The sequence below is a fragment of the Nelumbo nucifera genome, chromosome 7 (genome assembly GCF_055504915.1).
Source record: "Nelumbo nucifera cultivar China Antique chromosome 7, China Antique-T2T, whole genome shotgun sequence".
Taxonomy (NCBI): Eukaryota; Viridiplantae; Streptophyta; class Magnoliopsida; order Proteales; family Nelumbonaceae; genus Nelumbo; species Nelumbo nucifera.
Genome location: NC_142655.1, coordinates 4,398,873 through 4,418,776, shown reverse-complemented (window position 1 = coordinate 4,418,776; position 19,904 = coordinate 4,398,873). Strand labels below are relative to the sequence as shown.

At 38.4% G+C, this 19,904-nt stretch overlaps 1 protein-coding gene across 2 annotated transcripts in view; it reads right to left on the bottom strand.

Annotated features, from left to right (window-relative positions):
• Window positions 1-19,904, bottom strand: part of LOC104597479 (phosphatidylinositol deacylase) — a 74,223-nt gene that overhangs the window by 14,589 nt on the left and 39,730 nt on the right. For both annotated transcript variants that reach the window (XM_010259045.3, XM_010259046.3), the window contains exons 5-13: window positions 19,712-19,849; window positions 19,457-19,637; window positions 8,538-8,677; window positions 8,070-8,246; window positions 3,938-4,048; window positions 3,377-3,496; window positions 3,077-3,233; window positions 1,518-1,681; window positions 1,309-1,395 (exon numbers count right to left, since the gene is read on the bottom strand). In XM_010259045.3, the coding sequence (XP_010257347.2) occupies window positions 1,309-1,395; window positions 1,518-1,681; window positions 3,077-3,233; window positions 3,377-3,496; window positions 3,938-4,048; window positions 8,070-8,246; window positions 8,538-8,677; window positions 19,457-19,637; window positions 19,712-19,849 (1,275 nt within the window). The remainder of the gene's footprint in view (window positions 1-1,308; window positions 1,396-1,517; window positions 1,682-3,076; window positions 3,234-3,376; window positions 3,497-3,937; window positions 4,049-8,069; window positions 8,247-8,537; window positions 8,678-19,456; window positions 19,638-19,711; window positions 19,850-19,904) is intronic.

Sequence of the window (19,904 nt, the reverse complement as noted above, 5' to 3'; positions counted from 1 at the left end):
AAGAGACCCAACTATTGTTTACTTCCTAATAGATGTACTCTCTGTAAAGCTGATGAGGAAACTGGTTACCACCTTATGGTCACTTGTTCGGTTGCTAAATCAGTTTGGGAGTGAGTCTTTTCCCTTTTGGGGTGTGTTCGGATTCCCCCTAGGAGTGTCCAAAGCTTGTTCTCTCCATCTTTTTTCAGATGGCCGAAGAAGAGAGGGAAGACTATGTGGAGAAGCATTAGGGCTGCAGTGCGTTGGTCTCTATGGGAAGAAAGAAACTCACGAATATTTTTAGATAAGGAAAGAACCATTGGAAACTTATTAGATCTAATCTTGTTAAGGGTGGCACATTGGTTGAAAACTATGGAATTGTTCTCAGATTATTCTGTGGATGATGTGGTGAGAAATTGGTAGGAGATAGCCTCCTCTGCCCTCTGTAAGAGGACCTGTAGTCCTTCGTGATCCCCTCCTCCTTCTGGGTTCATAAAATTGAATTTTGATGGTAGCTGTATAAGGAACCCAGGGCCTTCTGGGATTGGGGGAGTATTCAGGAATGAGGCGGGAGCTATTATTGCTATGTTCTCAGGCCCAATTGGGGAAGGAGACTCTTAGGGCTGAGATCCTCGCAGCCCTAGAAGGTATCCAAAGAGCAAGGGAGTTGAACATCAGATGTTTGGTTCTTGAAGGTGACTCAAAGGTGGTGATTAGGTGGCTAAAGGGGGGAGGCAGCGGATTATGGAGTTATAACAATGAGAAGAATAAATTTAACTGGCTGAGTAGGGATATTGTGGTTCATTACAACTGGGTGAAAAGGACTGCTAATTCTTTTGTTGATGGGTTAGCAAAGCAAGGGGTGGATAGGGTTTCGACTTTTTGGGCTAATTTTTTTAATTTTCCTTGTATTCTTTGGTGGGGAGATAAGTCTTTTTACCTCCCCTTTGTACCTAAGCTTCACACAGTTTCATATCTTTAATAAAGTTTCTTGTTATTGATAAAAAAAAAAAAGAAGCAGTTGGAGGGCATGAGTCAATGAATCTCAAACAAGGATATTTGTGCACTAATTGCCAATCACTTAAGGGAATGAACATGTGTTAGCATGCATCATCATCATCACCAATGTTGCATGCAATAAATATGTTTGAACAGATAATGAAAATCACATTTTCCTCTCCCAGTCAATAGCATGACTCTGAGTCCACATAGATGATTGCTCACTGGAAAGAAAATTGTAAGTTACGAAAATCTAACAGTTTTTGAAAACCTACCAGTTCAAAATAAAAGAAACCCTCAGTATACACAACAAACCCTATAAATGATCACCTGTGAACAGTATAAGAGAAAAAATCTACTGGCAGCAGCAGTGACAGAGACAATAGCACTAATCTTATACGAGCAATGTGGATCTACCTGCACAAGAACACAAAATTTAAAGAATTTAATGGACTGAAATTGCAAAGACATTGATAGAATCCCTATTGATTTGATACAAGTACATAGTCTGATGAATAACCAATAACTTGGCATCATACCAGTAACAAAAGTGTGGTCTTATCTGACCCTTGAGTTGAATCCCAAAGTGCTGGTGCAGAATCAACCATAATTGTTTCAGAATACAAATTTGGAATTATTTGAAGGCCTGATATAGTATCCCAAGCAATGGCAACAGGTGGGAAACAACGCAGTTTGCAAAGCCCTGAGATACAAGATGTGAAGTAAATAGGTAAAGAAAACGAGCATTGTCCAATCTTTTGAAAGGTAAGCATCAGTTGGTGAAAATAAAATCAGCATTTTTTTTAGGAAAAATTCAATCCTTCATAAAAACTAAAGAAAAAATTAAATTAATTAAACAAGTCCTATATGAGAATGATACAGAAGACAAGAAACCATCTAGGAAGATGGAATTTCAGTTGTTTAGCAATATGAATCAACACTTACTTTATGAGTGAAAAGTACCACAACTAACATGCCTTTGGTACATAAAAATGAGGTGAAGGAACATCTAATTATCATCAATCAAAACAAAAACATCTAATTATAAATGAATCCAAATGGAAGATAGGAAAAACCACTTGATCCTTCTTTATGTGGACTTTTTTAAATGGACAATTCTTAAGGGTCCATTTAGAAAGCCTTTCCCTGTAAATGGACCACAATGGCGCATAGAATTCTTCCCTAGATGATCTCACTTACAACAACCATGTGGAGGGATGATATGGCAAATTCAAACAATTCATCAGATAGAAAGCCCTCTGGATTGGCCTTTTCTTCACCTTCCCAGTTTACATCGGTTTATGACTCCATTATTAGGTCATTGTCTAATAGGATAATAGACCCAAATTTCTAATTTTAATAAAAAAATGTCCATAGAAAGAAGGACCTTTTGTCACATGATAGATCTGCTCAAGCAAAACCATGGTTTAAAATGTCCATATATTTCTTAATATTTCCACGACATATTTCCAATTCCATGGGTACCAACACTTAATTTTACTAGAATCAATATACTCCCCAGTTAAAATTAATGTGGAGAACAAGAGATGGTACTACAACATAAGTTGGGTACAATACTGTGGATATGTGGACTAGGCGACTAGCAGTCTTATTGCCCACCTTATTGGAATATCGTTGGATACATAGACAATTCCAAGGTTGCCAAGATTTCTCTAATCTTTACTAGATAACTCCTTTAGAAAACCCACCCCCTTACAATTCTTTCAATCATACATTAACTTATGGATAAGTTAGCATGAGATTATGAGCATTGAAATTAAAAACAAGAAAAAGTGATAGGTTCTAGCATTGCTTGATCACTGCAGTTTCCACACAAAAAAAAAAAAAAAAAAAAAGATCTTTGGAAATAAAATTACTCTGGCCTTAATTGATCAAGGAGATACTAGCATTGCTTATTAATGTATGATCAGGAATTTCCAAAATAATGCTATGAACTTATAGTCCAATGAGATACTTCCAGTGCCCCAATTCTCCCATTTCAACTTCAAGTATGAGAATATACATGCCTTTTGGTTAATTTTGATAGTTGTCCATGAAACAGATAAGCAGAAAAGAAAAATAAACAAGAAATTCTTACTGCTATGCTCCACATCTCCAGCTTCTTCAACAGGGAGCCCAGAATTTTTGATTCCACAGCCTGCTGTTTTTACAGACAAAGTAATAGGCAAAAGGCCTAAGCTTATAGAGAACGATAGATTCAACACAAGAGGATGATCCTCCTTCAATAGTATTTCCTGCATGAAATCCAAAGCATGCAATGAGGAAAATATGGTCCTCATATGGGTAACAAGTGAAACTAAAACATACTGATTACATCGTATGCTTACAAAATTTTACATCCCAGCAAACAAACTGATTAGTTCTTGAAAATATTAACCTCTTGAGCATAAGGTGAAAGTAGCAATGACAAAGGAGAGAATTCTATCTCCCCTTCCTCTGGATTAAAGAACTGTCCAACTCCCATTGAAGCTGCTGGCGGGGGCCTACCTGAGACAGTCTGAGCAGAAAAAGGCCATGTCACATGTACATTCCTCAACTTAAATCACTTCTAAAAAGGCAAGATGATGATCATCACATTCACCAAGAAAATAGCAACATTAAATAATTCTAGGGAAGGCAGGTTGACATGTAAATAATAAAGTCTATAAAAGAGATGAATCAATTTTTCATCGATCCAAATTTCAACAAATTTTAGTAAGGAAATGTGCCAGAAATTTCCATAATCATTGAGGGCTCTACCATGAATGTCAACAATAAATCACTAAGTATACAAAGTGAGATGTTTCTTTCAATCAGATCAGAATAGAAAATTGAGGAACAAATTCACAATCTTCAAAAAGTTTACAACAAAAGGCTTATAAGTGCTGGCACACACTACTTACTACAATGACAAAGATTAATATCAAAGACTCATAAAGAATATTAAAGAAAACTGTACCGGACGAGGTGCAACTGAGATGGTCAGGAATCTGAAACCACGCATATCCTCAGGACCTAACCAAAATACAGCAGATGGAGGTGCTTGTTCAGTTTGGCTACCTGGTTCAATCTGGTCAATAAGCAGAATACCAAGAAGATCAGCAATAAGCACAAGCAATGAGAGAATCTTTTTTTTTTTGAAGGATAAAGAAAAAAAATAAATACAACAGAGAGGTGATAAGGCATCACCAGAAGAAAACAGCCTCAAGACCCCCAAACAGACCCGCAAACCTCACACTTTACAAACATGAGGTAACCCCTCCCAATCCAAGCTAAGATCAAAGCAAAGTCCCCCAACAAGAGAAACAGACCCCAAACAGACCCGCAAGCCTCACGCTTTACAAGCATGAGGTAACCCCTCCCAATCCAAGCTAAGATCAAAGCAAAGTCTCCCAACAAGAGAAACCCAAAAATACAAAGGCCCTTAACCCAACCACTGACCCTGATCTAAACCCCTGCCCAACCAAGCCTTCAGTCTTCATCTGTGAATGGATCTTCCTGGTCTGAAAATCCCTCATCCAACGACTTAGCTCCTTCCCAACAGGCTTTCTTGAACTTCTCTTCCTTTTTTTTCTTTCGAATTCCTCAAAGCACTTCTCGCAAACTCCTCACCACACCAAAAGCACAAACCCAGGATTTTACCAATGGTAACCTCTCTTTCCTTTAGTTTTTGGATACTCACTTCACCTAAATCCCCCTTATTTTCACCATTATTTTTCTGCAAACAGTTCATATCAGGCTCAGGACCCACACCACTTAACTTGTCTTCCTGTTGTTCTTTCTCTGAGAGAGAAAGACCGAAGGCTGCACTTGCGTCAATGTCCCCCTACGATCAGAGGCAGGTGTCCTGTTTCCTCTAAAAACTTTTCCTCCTGTAGATCCATTTGTAATTTTTTTGTAGGTCCTACCCTTGCCAAGCCGAGTTTAAGCCTAGAGAAAATCTTTATGACGTGCACAATATTTTGATTTCTTGAGCTGCACAGTTTCCTACTGCCTGTCCCAGCAATTTGTTCCCCTTCTATCTCTTCAGGGTTATTTCTATGACCCAAATCTACACCCAACCTTTCCGATCCTCACCTCTTCGAAGCGTGGTACATTCCCTACGTAGTCAGCCTGTTCACCGGTGACTTTCCTGGCACCTGAAGCCTCCTTGTCTTTATTTGCAACCTCAGCCTCGTCACTGCTACTCCTTTTTCCAACTTCCTCCCCCCCCCCCCCCGCCTTCCATCCTCTCTGGACCAACTGAAACATCCTTGTCCAAAGTCAGAAGCCCTGCGTTTTCACTACCACAGTTGGCAGTAACAGAGTCCACAGACTTGGAGGAGACGTAAATCCCATCCGTGCTATTTCTTTCTTGCCCTTCACCTAAAACACCCCCAGTCTCCAAAGCAGGCAAGCAAATGTCGAAGCTCACTCCTGAACTACCAACAATCCTCTTCTTGCCACCATTATCAAACTATGCATTCACTTCATCGCCCATATCCATCTATCTCCCTTTCTATCCCTAATCTCCGTCAAGGCACTCCTACCTACAGTTCCGCTTCTCTTAAAATCAAAAGGTAGATTTTAAATTCTTTTTAAATATTATGTCCTTCTATTTCACAAGGTTCTTTATGCAATAGTGTTGTTGTCTTAACATGCACTTGAATTTTGTTTCAAGTTTACCTGATATGTCATTTTCTTTCATTGAATGTATGGAACACTGCACTCCATAAATGAAGGTCCAAGATCTCTTTAAGAGTTTATAAACTATTCAACATGTAGGGAGGGGGGAAAAAGGCTGAATCTTTGTTGCTAACCAGCCTAACTTATTATCCACCTATGCTAAAACTTTCTTCTGCATCATTTCCATTTGGCACTTAGGAGCCTGAGGCTCTGATGTCCATTCGAAGTTCATAGATCCTAAATTCCATCCAAAGATTCCTATTGATAAGAACCATCAAGAATTAAAAGAACCCCTATTTCCAATTTCATATCCTTTACAATTTTGATCTCCTATTTTCTCTCCATTTACTTTTTCCTCTTTATATTTGTATTATTTCCTTCTCATCTTTGGTCTGTACCAAGTCGAGAGTGGGCATCCCTTGTTGATTACATCAGAGCCATGTATACATCTATCTGCAGCCAAATTAGGAGGAATTTTACATGCAATCATTCATTTATTAGGACAAGTCAGATTACTTTCTTAGGCCCATATGATCTGATATGGATTTCTTACACTATACAACGAAGGTATTAGTATGTTCACCAAAAATTACATCTATAGTTAAATCCATTAAATCATAGGAACAGTTTATGGCCTTAGACTATATTTTATAGATAAAAATTACTTCTCATCTAAGTTATAATATACGATAACTTTTTTTATTAGTAACTGTAAATTTTATGCATTCTCAAAAAGAACATACCATACAAAATGCCATAGCATCCCTTTAGGGGCCAACTAGAACCCAACCCTCTAATTTCTTTTACCATAGTGCCGAGTACAATTGTACCCTATGGACCCATGTTTGGCCAATGCATCAGCCAAACCATTAGATTATCTTTTAACCCACTGAAACATCACATTCATCTCCCTTAACTGCCTGATTTCCCACATAGCATGTCTGTATTTCCACAACGTTTCACTGTTATTGGTACTATTTTTTTGAAAAGTAAATATAAAATTTTATTAATAAGAAAAACGGATACAAGCTGTTCAGGTGTCAAGATGACACCTATCTCAAAGCAAAAACATACATCAAGAGTTTCAGTTTAGACTAAACTGATTCATATTACAGCTTTGAAATTGAATCTCTAAGGTATTCCAGAAATTATCCACAAAATCTGAGGGAGTAGATTGTTCAAATTCTGGGAGACAAAACCCAGCTCGTGATGAGTTTGCCAACTGAAGCCACAATCACTTCAGTGCTCCTTTCCTTTCCTTCAAACAGCATCCTATTTCTTTCCCCCCACAGAGTCCAACATGCTGCAAAAGGAATGCAGCTCCAGACAATTTTAGCCTTCAATCTTCCTCTGAATTTTGGCCATAAGGAAAAGATTTCTGCTGAGGATGAAGACTGAAAAATGGGCATCCCAAACAGGAAGCAATAGAAACCCCAAATGAAGTTTGCTAAGTGGCAGGAAAAAAACAAATGGTGAACAGTTTCCTCCTCCAGCTTGCACATGTAGCAGTAGCTAGCCAAGCAAAACCCTCTTCTTTTTAGGTGATCTGATGTGAGGATACTATCCATTGCAACCAACCATGCAAAAGCTTCAATTCTTGGTGGAACTGGATTTCCCCAAACTCCACACAGTCGATCACTAACTACCCAATCCTTAACAAGGGCCATGTAAAATGATTTCACTGTAAATTTCCCATTCCTGCACTCCTTCCACCACTGGCCATCTTCACACGCAGTAGAAATATTGATCTGCTCCAATCTATTCAATAACATAACACATTCCTCCAGCTCTTGATCCCGCAAAGGTCTTCTAAACTTGGGGCTCCAAACCACCTTGTCACCTCTAACTTCATAGCATTGAACCACTGTAACCTGATGATCTGTCAGCCTGTACAATCTTGGGCACACATCACATAACTTCCCAACCCCGCTCCATTCATTTTCCCAAAACCTCACTCTAGATCCAGCCCCTACATTAAAGATGACCAGCCCTCTGAAATCCTGGTTAAAGCTCATTATCCCCTTCCACACACCCACCCCATAGGAATTGGATACCTCCCTTGGTTCCCACCCTAATCTCACCACCCTGTACTTCCCTGCCACCACTCTTCTCCATAATGATTCTCTTTCCTTTTCTAGCCCAAACCTCCATAACCACTTCCCCATCAAAGCTTTATTGAATAATTTTATCCTTTTGAAACCCAAACCCCCTAAAGCTTTCGGCCTACAAACCTTCACTGTTATTGGTACTATAACAGCATGGTATAAGATACTATAACTTAATACCATTTCATATAAAGAAAAAATAGAATAAACCAGCAAAAGAAGTTGTACAGATAGGAATATATGTTAAAAGCAATTCATATTAAGCTTAGTGCCTGACCACCTTTTACGAACAACAAACTAATTTACAACAATGTCTAGTACCTGCCTTGGTGCTGGTCCTGCAGGAATATTCACCATCTTGGATGTCACCTCTAAAACTCTTTCACTTGGTGGCACGTCAGAAGCACTTTTTCCCTTCTCAGGCCAGAGATGAAGTCTAACACCAGAACATGGAGCAAGATTTGTAACAAACATAAAATGGCTTTTTCCATTTGACCCCTAAAACACACAGGTCAAACTGTTAACTACAAAATATTGGCTAGCAGTCCATACACAAAAGCATTACAAACAAATATATCAGAAATCAGATTGTATGCACATTTGATGCAAAATCCTGAATAGCTGACCAAGCAGTGAATTAAACATGAAGGAAATATCTTAAGAGCAATAACTGACAAAAGAGAAATTAATGGTGTTTTAAGCATCCATAATAACAACGATAATGATAAGATAATATAATACAATAGAACTATAGAATGAAGATGATGATAACAGATTCAGCAAGCCTACCAGTTTATGTATGTCCATCCACCGCCTTCTACCATCCATTGCTAAAACAGAAACAGTATTAGTCTGAATGTACAGGTCCCTCTCAAGGGTATCATCACTCCAATGAACATATCGGGGGCAAGGCTTCTGTACAGAAGATTCTGCAAGCATTACATAAAGAGTTTGAATGTTACCTTAACTTTTCCAGTTCAAAAGGTAATAAAAGACAATTAATTTCATGTGGAGAGCTGGACTGAAAAGACTGAAGATATTCCTATTCTTCTATGTTTCATATTGAATGCTAGTGGAACTGAATTGAACAAATTTCCATGTTTCAAAAGGTAATAAAAGACAGCTAATTTCATGCGGAGAGCTGGACTGAAAAGACTGAAGATATTTCCATTCTATGTTTCATACAGAATGTTTGTGGAACTGAATAGAAGAAATTCCATGTTTCATACTGAAGCCAGCTAACTTCATGTGGAGAAACTGTAAATTCTGAAAAGGTCAATGCAATTGCTATTGCAACTTGAGATAGCCAATTCTAGCAAAATAGTTTTTCTTCCAGGTCACAAATGCAGGTAATAAAGGTCAAAGCAATTGCAACTTCAAATTTTTGCAAGCAATGGATTCTTTTATAGTAAAATAAAATTTTTTGTTAACAAAACAAAAACGTATGCAAAGTATACATATCCAAATTGTGTGGTCAATGGCTCAGGTCAGGTCAGGTCAGGGTAGACCAGGTCCCAACCTGATAAGTAAATGTGCAAAACCAGTTTTGAACCAAACCCTATAGTCTGTTGTTGGGACTGTCAGGTCGGACCTGATAAGACTAATTGACTATACTCTTAACCTGTAATTTGGCAATAAACCTACTTATTATTAAATTGACACATTTGGACATTCTAACATGATAATATTACAAGTATATCATGAGAAAAATAGGTATTAGACTGGGGGTATCTTTGTAATATGCCAATATATATATATATATATACACACACACACATATTATTGATATGTGTAATTATAAATACAATTATACAGATAGTCAGTTTGAGCCCTAATTGGTTTGGAGCAACCAAAGCTAATAAAGATCCAATTGTAATCCGGACATGTAATGCATAACCATAATAGGGTCAGGTCAGCTTTAGTTTGTCAGGTCTGCCCCCTAGGTCCAAAGACCCAATAGCAATTTCATGTGTATTAATCAGTGTTTTAAAAGGTGTGGGTGGCATACACCTGGAGGTGTGCCTCCAGGCGAGCCTCCTCCTTCCACCTCATCCCCATCCTCTTAAGGTGTGTTCGGGAGGTACGTTCTGAACGCGCCTCTAGGTAGTGGAACGCCTCACGTCACACGTCCATATTTTAAAACATTGGTATTAATGCATCCTCTCATATTACTTGTGCTTTGTTTTAGGATTTTAATATAGAAACATAAAAGACAAAAGTGTTCCCAGAAGAGAAAAAGAATGAGTGAATGATAAAAAAATTGTTTCTACTTTTTTCTATAATTACCCTCTTGCATTAAATAGAAAAGAGGCTCCAACCCTTCTTTTTCTCTTTCAGTTACACTCTTACCAAAAATTTTTATTAATATAAAATTATAACCCTCTTTTTGTAGTTAATAATCACTTTACATGCAATTGTTCTAACCCTCATTGGATCACAAGTTAGACATTAATTCTCTTCTTTTTGTATTTTAGCCATTTCCATCATTAATAACTATAACTTTTATTTCCTATACATAATTTTGTTAAATATGAAAAATATATTATACTCGAGACATGCCCAATTTTCTACAAATTTTATGGAATTTTCTATATTTTCTATATGTTCTCTATTTTTATTATTTAATTTATGACATCACAGTTTTGACTTGTTTGACCCAGATGGCTGAATAGCTAACCTGCCACCTAGGGAAATGTAGATCCAATTATTTTTTAAACATTGTTTTTTATGTCATTTCAACCCATGATCAAATCAAATGATCAGACTGGACGACTTGTCACCAACTAGGATCTAGGTCCATTTCACCACCAAACAGCTTGCTCTACAAAAATATGTTGATTTGGTCAACAACTTAATGATGAACTGTTTAACCCAATTGGCAAGGTTAGGTTAGATATTAATTCTTTTTTTAAAGATAAGGTAATTATCATTTATCACACTTTGTTTAATATAGTGAGTATATAAATTAGATTAGCACCAAAATTTTCTATAACTTGTTTATATTTTTTATGTTTGTATTTTATCTATTTTAATTTATAGTATTTAATTATGACATCATGGGTTGATTCATTTGACTCAAATGGTTGGACTGCTGACCCACCACCCGGACTGAAAAACAACTTCACTTCTGGGTTGGTTTTTATACCATTAAATTTATAGGATATAGAGTTTCTTAGTGGAATTTAATGGTGAGAAAAATAAAAGCTTTAAATATAGGAGTTAATGAGAAAGAATGGGAATTAACACATTAAATATAAGAGTTATGAGAGAGAGGGTAGGATGAATTGAAAAGTAGTAGTTCAAAATAGAGAAGAGCCAAATTCAGAAATAAGAGTATTTTGGTCAAGCAAAAGTCTAAAAACACTTAAGGTCCATTCCCACTTCTTATAGTGGAATAGATATGGATTATAATGTTTTATTTGAAATGCTAAAAGTAACAGATTTGAACTACCATTTTCTCCTTAGGAATGATAACTTTCATTAAATTAACATAAAAAGCACAACGATCAACCACCCAATGAAAGGATGTTGATCCCTCAAAGTATCTCAAAATTACAACCAGGCCCAGAACAGTTCCACCCTGGTAACCCCTCGCTTTGCTAGAGATACCCCAATCTCCCTTGCCAGGCACCTGATTTCTCCTATAACCTAAGGGTCCAGATTCCCAAGTTGTTTGTTTGCATCCACCCTATTATCAACTTGGAACCCCCTCCACCTAAATTTGTTGTACACCTACCTGCTTAGCCAATCTCAATCCTTGGAGTAGGGCCAATGCTTTGGCTCTTAGTGAATCACTCACCCCTATTGGTCCTGAAAATAGAGCCAATATTCTTCCTTCTTCACGTCTTAACACACCCCTAAGACCAGAAGGACTTGGATTTCCAACGGAACTTCCATCAATATTTAATTTCACCCTTTGCCATTCCAATGGGAGACAAAGACAACTTTCTTGAAAAGCAGGTTTTGAGGACGACAAGCCAGCAACTGCAGTCCAACCTCTAGTTATGTAATCAACTGAAAAATCCTTGAATAAATCAAGTGTTTTCAACCAATGTACAACCTTGATGGTCATGCCTTCAATAACTACCTTTGGATTTTTCCTGTCCTTGAAAAATTCTGTTTTTTCTTTCTTCCCAAACTGACCACAAAATAGCTGCTCTTGTAATTCTCCACATTATTCTTCCCCTCTTCTTCAGTTGTCTAAAGAAGCTTGAGTCAAAAAGCTCACCATATCTATGAGATGTGTCCATCTACAACCAAAGAAAGAGGAGAACTAATCCCAAAAATAAGACACAAAAAAACAGGAGATTAATAGGTATATTCCTGTTTCACCACAACCCAAGCAAAGGTTACAAATATGAGGTGAAAGCAGTGTTTTAAAAGTGCAAGGCGCAAAAAAAGCGCAAGGTCCAATTTGCACCTGAGGCGCAAGGCGAGGTGTGCGCCTTTTTAAGAAAGGCGCAAAATTACAAAAAAAAAAAAGGTAAACAATAAAAAAATGTCAGAAAATCCAAAAACAAAACTGCCAAAAATTTTTAAAAATGCAAAAATTCAAAAAATATTAAGCATAATGTTAATAAAAACAGAAACTTAAATTTTAAAATAAATGTTTTAAAAAACCTATTATCTAAAATTAAAATACATAAACATAACATGTAAAGCCTATTCAAATGAAAATTCAAAAATAAAAGCAAACATATAAAGCATTTTCAAGTATGTAAAACCCACAATCTCTTTTTCTCCTTAATTGCATTGCTTCAAGTAGCTAATGTGATGTAAAAAATATTGCATTCTTGATTCTATGAGTCGCCTTTGTACCACGCCCCTCGAGGCAAGCCCGAACAAGTCTAAGTTAGGGTCTGAAATTCTTATTTCTCACATAAAAAAATAATGACTTTATAACTTTCATTGCCTTTTAAGAAGATATTTTATTGCAATGAATGAATGAACAACATTAGCAAAAAAGCACAAAAATTTAAAAAGGCACACACCTGGGCTGAGGCGCAAGGCGCATCAGGCGCACGCCTAGGCACACCAGGCATGCGCCTTTGGAAAGGGGTGTGCCTAGGACCTGGGTGAGGCGCATACTCCAAAATGCTTCTCGCCTGTGCACCTAGGCGCGCCTTTTAAATCATTGGGTGAAAGACACCAATTTCGCCTTCTTTTTTGAAGCACATCCATGATGTTGATTTTTTAAAGAGCCACCTCCTAGCAGAAGGCCCAAATCTTTGGAGGCACAAGATTGCACCACACTTCATTCACTGGAAAGGACCCTACTAGGTTACCTAAAAGAAGAACATTGAGGAAAGAACAAGTCAAAGAACTTGAAGGGGGACTGGCCAAATTCTATTATCCAACTAAGAATAATCCAAAAACACTGTGTTTAGTAGAGAAATGAGTTCATCAGCAGCACTCATTTCAGTTTCCCTCAGTCCTCTCAGCCCCAAGTCTCAAGAATCCCCATTAACACAGATAGAGGAAATGACTTTGAACTTATTTAATAAATGGGGAATAGATAGTCCTTAACAGAGGTTTCCCCAAGCCAAACATCATCCCAAAAAAGCACTTTGTTACCCAAACAGCTTTCCAAGGAGAGGGCCAATACATCCTAGGGTTGAGACCAGCATCCCATTCATTAGCTGCCAAACCATGTATGTTAACTATCACCTTGTACCACAAACTATCCTACTCCAGAGGTAGAGGTAGTATCCATAACCACTTCCCCTACAAGGCTAAGTTTCTTACTTTTATATTTCCAATGCCCAGTCCCCCTTGATCTCTAGTTCTCTACTCCCACCAAATGAGACTCTGTACATTAGGCTTCATGTTTGCAAAGGAAAATTATTTTTTTACCAATAACTGCACATTTCATTAATACTAAAGACAGATTACATAAAAATCAAAGAACAAAAGAGGAAAATCTCTTAACTCGCCTCAAAGTCTAAAAGAAGTAACAATTGAACCCAAAATAATTGATTTCTACCCACCCCTTGCTTTGCTAAAGCAACGGCAGAGGCATTTGCAGTTCCTTAATCAAATTTAATCTCACATCCGTGCCTCATGTCAACCATTTGAATTTCTTTCCTTCACTATTGTAATTCCAAAATCCAATTTCTTCCTTTTGCATTCATCCCACTGCCAGCTTTGAGACACCCTTTATGACCAACTTCCTAATGTTCATGTCCTTGCCCTTTGCACATCTTCCATTACAGCCATAATTTCAGCCCTCAAAGGATCCCCTTCACCTATTGTCCCTAAAAATAAACCAATAATTCTGCCTTCCTCATTACTGAAAACATCTCTAATACCTGATGGACCTTCATTAATCATTACTTGCACTATTGCCATCAAAATTAATCTTAATGAAGCCAAGAACTGGTGAAGACCATATGAGGCTTGTATTAGACTTAATGTCAATTTGAACAAGCCACCTCCTTCCAATTTCTCATAATGTCACATGTTGAAAAATTAGCAAAGAACTCCAAAAGATTAATCCACTGAACCACCCTAACCGTAATGGTCTCAATAATTGCCTCTCCTTTCCTTATCTAAGAATATTATTGAGTTCCTACCCTCCCAAATGGTCCAACTCAAAGCAGCCCTTAGGCATCTCCACATTGTTCTTCCCTTCTTTTTTAACCAACTAAAAAATGTAGAGGCAAACAAGCTTTACACATTTGGCAGTGTATTCCACCTATGATTACCAATTAAACTTTTTCTTTGGAATAAATCACAAGCATTTATTTTTTCCAGGAACACCTCCCAGTAGAAACCTCCAATCATGGGAGGGATAGGTTTACTCCAAACCACCTTAGCAGGGAAAGGTTGCCCCAAAGGCCCAAACTATTGGACAGTTGAATTAAGGCCTTAAAGAAAGCCCCTTCAAGGATATAAAGGAACAAGGAACAAGAAAACCCCTTGAAAGGATCCAATTTGTCTGTCAGACTTTGAAGGTACCAGTGGGGGAAAGAGTTCAAATTGAATATCAAACTTGGAAGGGTCCAAGAAAACCCCTTCAAGGATATGAAACAAAGCCAAGACATTGTTTAGTTCTGAATACCTTAGTCCCCTTCTTAAACCCAAACCCCAATCAAAACCAATTCTTGAACTAGAAGGAACAAGGAAAGTGTAGATGGGCTCATCTTTATACCTTGAGAGGGCAAACAAAGAAGGGGATTGATCTTTCAAAGCAAGGTCACCCACCCAGACATGTTCCCAAAATCTTTCAAATTTCTAGACCACAAGCCATACCTAATAAACTATAGGAAAGAGGGTAAAATAGCACGGATGGCCTTCCAATTAAAATCTCTTCTAGCCCTAGTCAATACTCCAGCATCCCAACCATTCGCTGCAAGCCCTTGAATACTTACAACTACCTTTGCCCATAATTTGTCTCCACCTGCAGGTAGTCTCCAAAGCAATTTGCCCAATAAAGCCACATTTCTCTCCTGCAAATCCTTGCTTCTGCTAACTACCTCCCAAATAACTCTATGATCGCTTTTCTCCTCACTTTTTTTATCAATAACAATAAACTTTATTAATGATGTTGAAGCTTTGTTAAACTTTAATTACAAAAGGGGGAGGTAAAATGTCTTAACTCCCCACCAACAGAATACAATGGAAGAAAATTAAAAATTGGCCCAAAACAGAGATTCCCTATTCACCCCTTGCTTGGTTAACCCATCTACAAAGGAGTTAGCAATCCTCTTCACCCAGCTGTATTGCACCTCAATGTCCCTACTCAGCCAATTGAATTTTTTCCTTTCATTGTTGTAGCTCCACAAACCAATGTTATCTTCCTTTAGCCATCTAACCACCACCTCCGAGTCACCTTCAAGGACCAAACGTCTAATGTTCAGTTCTCTTGCTCTTTGGATTCCTTCTAGAACAGCAAAAATCTCAGCCTCAGCCCTAAGAGAGTCTCCTTCTCCAATTGGGCCTGAAAACATGGCAGTAATAACCCCATCCTCATTCCTGAACACTCCCCCATTCCCAGAAGGCCCTGGATTCCATAAGCTACTACCATCAAAACTGAGTTTTATGAATCCAGAGGGAGGAGGGGACCAAGAGGGGCTAAGAGTCCTCATACATTGGACAGAGGTAGAGCTATCTCTTTCCAATTTCTTAACAAGTCAGCCATGGAATAAACTGAGAACAGCTCCATAGATTTCAGCCAGCAGGCTACCGTTAGGAGTATCAGATCTAATAAGTTTTCCAGGGTTCTTTCCTTGTCTGAAAAAATTCGTGAGTTTCTTTCTTCCCACAGGGACCAACACACTGCTGCCCTAATGCTTCTCCACATAGTCTTCCCTCTCTTCTTAGGCCATCTAAAAAACGGAGAGAGCAAACTTTGCACACTCACGGGGGGATTCCAAATACACCCAAAAAGGGAGAAAGCCCACTCTCATACAGTTTTAGCAACCGAACATGTAACCATAAGGTGGTAACCAGTTTCCCCATCAACTTTTTAGAGAGTACACCTACTAGGAAGTAAACAAGAATTGGGTCTCTTTTTCTGAAGCAGATCATTTGTGTTAATTCTTTCTAGGAAAGTTTCCCAACAAAAACTACCACCCAAGGAGGAATGGGCTTGCTCCAAATTTCTTTAACCAGGAAGGACAACCCAAGAGGAATATGATGCTGAATTAAAGTTTCAAAAAACGAAGCACAAGCGAAAGTACATGAGGAAGGGGTCCAAAATCTAGTGTCCTCCTTATTAGGGTACAAGAAAACATTTTCAAGGATAGCTAACAGAGACAAAATATAGACCAAGTTAGTATCCCTAATTGCCCTTCTCAGGCCTAGGTTCCACCCAAAACTAGAAGTAGATTCTAAAGGACCAAAGAAAGATGAGATAGGTTCATTTTTTAGTCTAACAAAGCATACAATGAGGGAACTTGGTCCATCAGAGGTGAGTCTCCAACCCAATGTTGTTCCCGAAACTTTATTCTATTACCTGAGTTAAGGCCATACTTGATCCAAGGGGAGAAAACTGGAAGCAGATCATGAATGGCTTTCCAAGGAGAAGCAGTTGTAGCCCTTGCCATAATTCCAAGATCCCAACTGTTGTCTTCCAGCCCATGTATGCTAGCCACAATCTTTGTCCACAATTTGTCTCTTTCTAAGGGAAACCTCCACAACCATTTCCCCAGCAATGCCATGTTCCTTTTCCTGATATTCCCAATCCCAAGACCTCCTAGCTTCTTACATCTAGTTACCAACTCCCAACTAACCCTATGATCCCTCTTCTCCTCTCTTGGCTCCCACAAAAAATCCCTCATTAACTTTCCCAAAATGTTAGAGACCTTTGTGGGGATCTTAAACACTGACAGGAAGTAAATAGGTAGGTTAGCTAGGGTAGACCTAATCAAAGTGACTTTCCCCCCCAAGGAAAGATAATTTTTCCTCCAAGAAGCAAGCCTTTTCTCAAATCTCTCCATTACCGGGTCCATAAGCTTTCATTCTTGGGATTATCTCCTAAGGGCAGGCCTAAGTAAATCAACCGCCAATCCGAGATTGCACAGCCCAACACACCTGCATATTTACTTAATTCCCTCTCCTCCAAATTCACTCCCACCATATAACTCTTATCAAAGTTCACCTTGAGGTTAGACATCTGCTCAAAGAGTTGTTTTTCCAATTTTAAATTCCCGATCCAATTTATGTCCCCACCTTCACAGAACAGGATTGTGTCATCTGCAAACTACAGATGTGTAAGTGGTACCTCCTCCCTTCCTACTCCCCACCCTTTTATTAAATTCCTCGAATCAGCTCTATGGATCAATCTCCCAAGGACATCTACAATCAGAGTGAATAGAAAGGGGAAAAGTGGGCCTCCTTGTCTTATTCCTCTCAAGGTGGGAAAGAAGTCAACCACAATTCCATTCACCAAGATAGAATAGTGGCAACTCCTAACATAGCCCCAAATCCATTTACACCAACTGTCTCCAAAGCCAAAACTTCTCAACAACTCCAACAAGAAAGACCAATCAACTAGGTCATAAGCCCTCTCTAAGTCTAGTTTGCATACCACTCCCTTCTTGAATTTCCTAAAGCTCTCCAAACTCTCATTTGCAATCAAGATTTGATCGGTGATCTATCTACCCTTCACAAAAGCTCCTTGGTTGGGTGCAATAATGGTAGGAAGAACCTTCATTATCCTTAGAGACAACACTTTTGCAATTATTTTATACAAACTATTCCCCATGCTAATAAGTTTAAAATCCCTTGGTTGTGATGCCTCTTTCTTCTTTGGGACCAAAGCAATGAATGTGGAGTTCAAACCTAGATTAACTATTCCCCTTCTATGAAACTCCTCAAAACTGACCCAAGATCCTTCTCCATTGTGAAACTGACCCAATGAATGTGAAACTATTCCCCATTGTGAAGACTACTTCCTTTATCTCCTCCAGATCAAATCTCTTTTCTAACCACTCTCTGTTCATTGCACTTAGAGTTGGCCACTCCAAACCCTCTCATTTAAAGGCCTTCTAAAAATAGATTTGAAATGATTTACAAAGGCCTCTGCTATTTCTATTGGATGGGATATGACTGCTCCTACTTCCAATTTTGATACGAAATTCTTTTTTCTCCTACCATTTGCCACTGGATGGAAAAACCTAGTGTTTTTATCTCCCTCCTTTGACCATTCACACCTAGATTTCGGTCTCCAGCTTATTTCCTCCTTACGCAAGAGATCCTCCATCTGCCTCCTCAAACTCCATCTCGTCTCCCTATCTTCCTCTCCAAAGGATCCCCTTTCTTCCTTCAAATCTAATTCCTCTATCTACTCAGCAAGATTTGTTTTCTTTCCTCCACTCTTCCAAACTCCAACCTGCTCCAATCCTTTATTTGGGATTTTAGGAATTGAAGCTTCTTGTAGAATCTCATACCCTCCCACTCTACTGACGGGTTAAATTGCTCCCACCACTCTGATTTTCTCAATAAAGCATGGATGGATCAACCACATGTTCTCAAACCTGAAAGGGGCAGGTCCATCACCTCTCATTTCCACCTTACACGTCACTATAGGCTACTGATCTGAAGTAAGTCTAGGAAGTCCCCTAGATGTTAGATTACCCCAATGTTCCTCCCAATCTGTTGGAAACAAAAACATGTCCAACTTAGAGCATATTGGACTTGATTGAAGTTTGGACCAGGTGGAGTTATTATTTAGGAGTGGAAATTCTTTAAGCTCAAAAGTATCCACAAACTGGTTGAATTTTCTCATACTGGTTGTCACTCTCTGTCTAGGGTTGTTGGTTTCCTCTGTGAATCTCACTACATTGAAATCCCCTTTTCTCCTCACTTGACTCCTGTAAGAAATCCCTCATCATCTTTTTCATATTCTTTCCCACCCCCTCTGACATCTTAAATACAGATATATATAAATAATACACAAGTAGGTTAGCTAGGGCGGATCTGATCAAAGTAATCCTACCTCGTAAGGAGAGGTAACTTTTCTTACCTTTGCAAAGGAAAATTAATGTAATTAGTAAACAGCATACCTATTTTTTCAATTTATATCCATATTGTTTGGTAATATAAAAATAGAGAGCTAAACAAGAATTTAGTTTTTTTTTTCTTTGTAAGTTTGTATTGCCTAGCGCACCTAGGCAACCAGGCATTTAGCCTAGAATTTCCTATATGCCTTGACAGCCATGATAGTTAATCCAAGCAGCAAAGGGAAAAGGGAAAACAGAAAATACCTGAAGCAATTTTTCCATTTTCACTTGTCGAAATCTTAGATGGTTGTAACTGCCCCACCCATTTAAAACTCTGTGGTATTCCACTTCGAAGCATTTTGGTGAATACAGCTAGTCTTTTTCCTGTGCTATGAAAAGGATAACCCGTTTCGGAATCTATCAAGCTAAGAAGAGTATGGGACACCTGCAAAAGGAATGTAAGCAATTCACCAGCATCTCCACTAAACTAAAGCATAGATTAGGAAACCTTTTGCCAACCTGTACAACTAATTGATTACACCATAAAATTGCCTGGTGTTCCATTGAAACCCACACATTCTTCATACTTGAGCTCCCTATCATAAAGCCATGAGTTGGGGGCACGATACCATCAAGGGTTTCCAACTTTGACCGAACCTGGAATTGAAAAAAATTGAGTCAACATACACAAAATACATTTGTTTTAGTTTGC